Here is a 7225-nt window from a genome sequence, read left to right as displayed (position 1 = left end):
AAACGTTCCTTCCCTCTGCTCTGTTCGGTGCCAAACTCCACCTTTTGACGCATGCACAGCGTCTCCCTTCCCGGTCAAGCTGCTCCTCTCTCGACGTGCCGCGGCTCCGTATCTCCCAATCTCAGTGCTTTCATAAGAAGCTGGGAGTAATACTGTACATGTACATTCTCTGGACTTCAACACCACTACACCTCAGGTTATATAGCAGAGATGTCTGGAAGATGCCGTTTATCCTTCTGTCCCTATGAAAGTAACAATGCCCACTCAGCAGATCTGAGTGCATGCTTATAGAGAAGTTTGACAGGTTTTTTTTGTTTTGTTTATCGTCACCATAAAGGGGGTTGTCCAGTTTGGAGGCTGTTTTTTATACTGATGACCCATCCACAGGATAGGTCATCAGTATATGATCGGTGGGGGTCCGACACCCGGACCCAGCACCGATCAGCTGTTCCGGCTGCCTCTGGGCGCTAGGAAGCTATGCAGAGTCGGTGGCGGAAGCAGATGGCTCCGGTCACAGTATAGTGGCTGTGCTGCAGTACTGCAACTCAAGTGAATAGGAGCAGAGCTGCAGTTACCCAGCACGGCTGCTATACAGTGTTAGGAGTCACCTGCTTCTGGCACCGACCACTGCATAACATCCGGTGCCCGGAGGCAGTCAGAACAGCTGATCAATGCGGGGTCTGGGTGTCGGACCCTCACCGATCATATACTGATGACCCATCACAGTGGCGTAACTACCGCTATAGTAGCCGTAGCAGCTGCTACGGGGCCCGCAGCATGAGGGGGCCTGTGCCACCCGCCGGCACGTGCCCCCCCCCATGACCGGAGGCTCCGCTAGCAGCTGCTATGGCTGCTACAGCGCAACGCCACTGAAAGGGTTGTTCCTACAAAAGACATGCATCCCCTACCCACAGGATAGGGGATACATGTGTGATCGCTGGGATGCCCAGCGATAAGGAGAACAGGGGAGCGAAAGTCCCCCGAAGTTCTCCATGACAAACCTCGGACTTCCGGGGTCTGTGTCGGCAGCTCCATAGAAATGACTTGCGCACCGGTCGCGCTTGTGCGCATGCATGATTAGCGCTCCTTTCATTTTTATTGAACTGCGCAGACGCCGGAAGTCTGAGGTTTGTCATGGAGAACTTCGGGGGACTTTTGGTCCCCCGTTCTCCTTATCGCTGCCAGCGATCACACGTGTATCCCCTATCCTGTGGATAGGGGATGCATGTCTTTTGTAGGACAAACTATAGGCTGTTTTTTTTTGGGGGGAGCTGTATGGCGTTATCTACAGGGGGTGGTTCTGTATGGCGTTACCTACAGAGGGGTTTGTATGGCGTTATCTACAGGGGGGTTTGTAAGGCGTTATCTACAGGGGGGTCTGTATGGCGTTATCTACAGGGTGGGTCTGTATGGCGTTATCTACAGGGGGGTCTGTGTGGCATTATCTACAGGGTGGGTCTGTATGGCGTTATATACAGGGGGGGTCTGTATGGTGTTATCTACAGGGGGGGTCTGTATGGCGTTATCTACAGGGGGGGTCTGTATGGCGTTATCTACAGGGGGATGTCTGTATGGCGTTATCTACAGGGGGATGTCTGTATGGCGTTATCTACAGGGGGGTCTGTATGATGTTATCTACAGGGGGCTGTATGGCGTTATCTACAGGGGGGCTGTATGGCGTTATCTACAGGGGGGATTTTGGGCTGTAAGACGTTATCTACAGGTGGGCTGTATGGCATTATCTACAGGGGGACTGTATGGCATTATCTACAGGGGGACTGTATGGCGTTATCTACAGGGGGGCTGTATGGCGTTATCTACAGGGGGGTCTGTATGGCTTTATCTACAGGGGGTCTGTATGGTGTTATCTACAGGGGGGTCTGTATGGCGTTATCTACAGGGGGATGTCTGTATGACGTTATCGACAGGGGGCTGTATGGCGTTATCTACAGGGGGATTTGGGGCTGTAAGACGTTATCTACAGGCGGGCTGTAAGGCGTTATCTACAGGCGGGCTGTAAGGCGTTATCTACAGGGGGCTGTGTTAGGCGCTATCTACAGGGGGCTGTGTATTGCGCTATCTATAGGGGGGCGCTGTGTGGTGGAATCTATCGGAAGGCACTATCTCAAGGGGGGGGTTGTGTGATACCCAGCGGAGAGGGGGCCCCAGTCAAAAGTTTGCTATGGGGCCCAGTCTTTCCTAGTTACTCCCCTGGGTCATCAGTATAAAACCACCCTGTGCCCGGACAACGCTTATAATGATTACAATGAATAACATTATAATTTGTGTCTATGGCCCACATTTAGTATTCAGTTTATGCCAATTTGGGCCAAAAATTCACAGGTTGAAAATTGGCACCAAAAGCAGCGATATTTGTCTTTTCACTCCAAAAAAAGAGAACTGGCGAGAAAAGTGGGCACAGACAATCTGTAAATGTACTTTTAAACTCATTTACCAAAGGAAAAGGAAGTGAGTAGGAGTGGACTGTAATACTGTGACCCGCCGCTACAAGTGTGTCGGCCCCTTCAAAACAGCTGATCGGTGGGGATACCGGGAGTCGGACCCCAACCAATGAGATATTGATGGCCATCAATTTCTCAGGACTGAAAAACCTTTAATTATGAGACATACATCTCGTAATAAATTAGGAGCAATTTTACCCTCTCCAATTTTATTAGAGTGATACACAATTAGTAATACATGTGGCCGATATGTACTAGAGGTTCTATGACTAATTAAAAGTTTCTCAAATCCAGATGTTCACATTGATGATAGATATGTGCCGCCCGAGGGACTGATGTTTACAGTCAAATACTAATTAGTACTAATGAGCCAGCAGTCCCACAACATAGGGGGGGCCTCTATTTAAATACCACCAGCTGGAAGAGTTTATAGTTTTGCGCAAAGAAGCCCCATAACGTTTATTTCTTAACGTTTACTGCTATCATTTACATGATTACGCTGCTAAACAGTAAGGTTCTTCATCCTTTTATTTGTACGAAACAATATTTTTTTTGCCATTGTTAAAAATGATCAATTGAATTGTATTAATATTATTATTATTATTGTTGTTATTATTGTTATTAATAATAATTAATTATATTATTACCATGATTAATAATAATTATAGTTTGTATTTTATTATTATTACATGTATTTTATTATTATTATTATTATTATTATTATCATTTTATCTCCTATTATTGTTATTATTCATTTTATTGTTTTGTTATTATTATTATTATTATTATTATTATTATTATTACTACATGTATTTTTTATTATTATTAATATTGTTTTAACTTCTATTTTTGTTATTCATTTTATAATGTTTTGTTATTATTATATTTTTTATCTGTGCTATTATTATTTCTATTCATATTAATCCTATTTTTTCTATTTAGTTTATTTATGATTTTTATAAAACACATATAACATACATTTAACAATCATTGTCTAACAGATGAAATAGCAGCAAAAAAATTCCTTCAAGATATGGTATATATGGTATAGTAAGGATGTCATGCCTAACAGATATAAACTATATCCAAGGTATAAATGCATTAAGAGAACAGAGACTACAATTATTCCACATAATATATTCATCAGAAGGAAGAACAGATTAGAACAAAATGTTGATGTTGAGGGTTTAATAACATGTTGCTATCATGCTAACAATATTTAAAGGCTATGTACACCTTTGAAATTGTTTTTTTTTTCAGTGGGTTTGGTGCAACTTTTTTTTATTAAAAAACGTATCTTTGCTCTTTGAGATACAGCTGCTTTGTATCCTGTATACAGAGTAGCTGTATCTAGCGCTGAAACCTGAATCCGTCAGTTCCACGGAACTGCAGGTCCTGTGTGTCTCTGACACGGAGGATCGAGCTGTTACCGATCACATCTGAGTTCATAACTTACATGTGATCGATAACAGGTGGATCCTGCTTGGACCCGCTGGCATCAAACCCGTCAGTCCTGCGGACATGACAGAAATTTTTGGGCAGGTACAGAAGGAGCAGCAGATGCCATCCAGCGGAGGGCAAAAGCTTTTCTGGCTATAAACAAAGTGTCACATCAAAATCTGTCGTGGTGAGACCATTGAACCTCATCTATAGGACCAACAATACATGGTTGTGGTCAAGGGGAACCTGGTTCCCCTAATAAAAAAATATATTTTACCCCAGAATTGAGCAATAAGAGTGTAGGTTCATATCAAGTGCCAATTTTATTATTTTCATTATTATTAATAGTATTATTATTACTCTTATTAATCATTTTATTATTATTATTATTATTATTATTATTATTATTATTATTATTATTATTATTATTATTATATGATTACTTTTATTATTAACTTTATTATGTTTTTCTAAAAACTTTTTTTCATTATTATTACTAATTTTACTCTTATTATTGTTTTTGTTATTAATATTATTATTGATACAATTTACAAAAACAATAATTATTATAGCAATGTAATTATGAGCTATTTCAATATTTCACAAATTTAGGCCAAGATTTGTCTACTTATTATCAGTGAAGCTTTGCTGTCTTTTTGTAGTCGTCCTGTTTTAGCTCATTTATGTGGGATCCAGATAAAAATATATAATAAAGTGATACAAATAAAAAAATAATAGAGAATTAATTCACTATTCATTATGCTACATGCAGTAAATTGATTTGTCACACTCTTGGTTCAATTTTCCAAATCATAACCAATAATGGGTGAAATAATTTTCTCATTATATTGTATGGGCTGGGAATATGTAGATCTGGAGGAAATCAAAGTAGATTTCTTTGCTCATCTATCATTTTTAGCTGTAAGGTCGTTCGGGGACCCAGCTGATTACAGGAAACATCGCAATTATATTATATTGCTATAATCACAGATCAGGAAAGAGTTTGATCGTTGGTGCTGGTCTAAAAATATTTCACTATCTTAGGCTTGGTTCACATTTGTGGATCTATTAGAAGTCTCAATAACAGATTCCATCAGAATTGACGAAAAGAATAGAGCCGCATGCAGTGCTATTCTTCCTATCAAAACATCAGACACCATGGCGGAACCCGACAGACCCCATTATAAGTCAATGGGATTAGACGGGCACTGGCGGTGTTCGTCATGTGACCAATCCGGCACTGTGTCATGGTTTTTTTATATAAAAGAAATGTATATAATTAACTATTTACATTTAGCGCAATGTCTGTTTACAATATTTTTTTCATTTTAAATGTTAGATATGAGATAGATAGATAGATTAGATAGATAGATAGATAGATAGATAGATAGATAGATAGATAGATAGATAGATAGATAGATAGATAGATAGATAGATAGATAGATAGATAGATAGATAGATAGATAGATAGATAGATAGATAGATAGATATGAGATAGATAGATAGATAGATAGATAGATAGATAGATAGATAGATAGATAGATAGATAGATAGATAGATAGATAGATAGATTAGATAGATAGGTAGATATGAGATCAGTTGCCCTTAGCTCTGTGGGGACCATTATTGTGTCAGAGCCTGAGCCCACCAGATGATCTTTTGGTAGAGTAAGTCTTCTATAGGACTTAATATTATCTGTTCTGAGCATTTCGACTACTAGTACCTAGAAGTCTAAGGTTACTTTGCTTTATATTTCACTGAGGACATTTAGTGGTTAAATGTCTACTGATATTCAAGTATGAATTAAACCAAATCCAGCAAAATATACAAAACTCCAGTATTATAACTTATTTTTTTTTAGATCCAAAACCAGGCTATGAGTCTAAACCCCCCAAATCAGACCATCGTGGCCTACTTTATTATTAAAGGGATATCGGATGCACCAGAGCTGCAACTCCCATTATTCCTCCTGGTTCTCTTGATATATCTTGTAACTCTTGGTGGTAACATGACCCTTCTCCTACTTGTATATTTCGATCATCAGCTCCACACTTCCATGTACTTCTTCTTGGCCAACTTGTCCATGGTGGACATGTCTTCATCGACTATCACCCTACACAAGATTCTCCTTGTCTTCATCTCAGGGAATGATGCCGTTTCCTTCCACGGTTGTATCACCCAAATGTATTTCTTTGCCTCCATTACTGTTGATGAGCTTTTCATTTTGGCAGCTATGAGTTATGATCGGTATGTGGCCATCTGTAACCCTTTACGTTATCACTCAGTCATGACCGGTAGAACCTCCGTTCTTTTGGCTTCTTGCTGTTGGGTTTTAGGTTTCTTGATGGTTATTCCTCCAGTTGTTATTGTATCGGGCTTTACCTGTTATACCTCCAACCACATTGATCATTTTTTCTGTGACATGATGTCCCTAGTGAGTTTGACCTGTAGTGACACCTCAATACTGGAGATCATGAACCTCACCGAAGGACTGATTCTTGCAACCCTCTCGCCCTTTATTTTGACTTTTATACCCTATGGCTTCATCATTTCGACCATAATCAAGATCCCGACCAGTACTGGGAGACGGAAGGCGTTCTACACGTGCTCCTCACATCTGACAGTGGTAACAATTCTCTATGTCATCCTGACCTGTCAGTACATATTACCAACTACATTGAACACAGCAGATAAAAAGTATTTTGCACTTTTCAACACGGCAGCTGTTCCAATGCTAAATCCACTGATCTACAGTCTAAAAAACAAAGACGTGAAGTCAGCCCTGAGAAGGTGGTTTATGAAGAACAGAATCTAGAGATCAAACCCGTCAAATTATTGTACTGTCCGTATGTAAAGCAATATGAGAGGACACATTGACAGCAGTGCTGGTGAACCTTCTGAAGACCTTCTATAGTATGGTCAATATGAGGCCATGATGTCAATGATCTATTTCAGACCATATGTTTTTGCTTATTTAACTTTTCATTAACCTTGATCTGGGGGGTATAATGAGCTATCATAGATGTGTAGTCATCTACAACCCTCATGTTCTTGCTGCCATTTAAAGCATATGTACACTTTTGCAACATTTATATTACTCCGATGAATCTTAAATAAAAGAAGATGAATCAACTTTGTAAATAGCCTTGATTAAAAGTATGCTCCCGTTTTGTGTATACAGCTTCGTTAAGTCTCCATGGTTATAAGGTACAAACAAACCCGCCATGTAGTCTGACCCTGCAGTCATGCTCTTCTATCTCTCCCTCTTTTACTGTCTGTAGGCTAGCAAGAAGAGATGTAGATGGAGTGGAGTAACACATGAC

General features: G+C 40.0%; 1 protein-coding gene across 1 annotated transcript; it reads left to right on the top strand.

Annotated features, from left to right (window-relative positions):
• The first annotated feature begins 5778 nt into the window (after window positions 1-5778).
• Window positions 5779-6717, top strand: LOC142660051 (olfactory receptor 6C74-like). The gene has a single exon (XM_075836699.1). It carries the CDS (start codon window positions 5779-5781, stop codon window positions 6715-6717), a length of 939 nt encoding a protein of 312 aa, XP_075692814.1.
• The last annotated feature ends 508 nt before the right edge of the window (window positions 6718-7225 follow it).

This window comes from Rhinoderma darwinii, chromosome 8 (assembly GCF_050947455.1).
Source record: "Rhinoderma darwinii isolate aRhiDar2 chromosome 8, aRhiDar2.hap1, whole genome shotgun sequence".
Classification (NCBI taxonomy): domain Eukaryota; kingdom Metazoa; phylum Chordata; class Amphibia; order Anura; family Rhinodermatidae; genus Rhinoderma; species Rhinoderma darwinii.
This window is presented reverse-complemented; position numbering and strand designations above follow the sequence as displayed.

Bases quoted from the DNA above. Each gene is read 5' to 3' on its own strand.
- LOC142660051 (XM_075836699.1), top strand. From the start codon at position 5,779: ATGAGTCTAAACCCCCCAAATCAGACCATCGTGGCCTACTTTATTATT.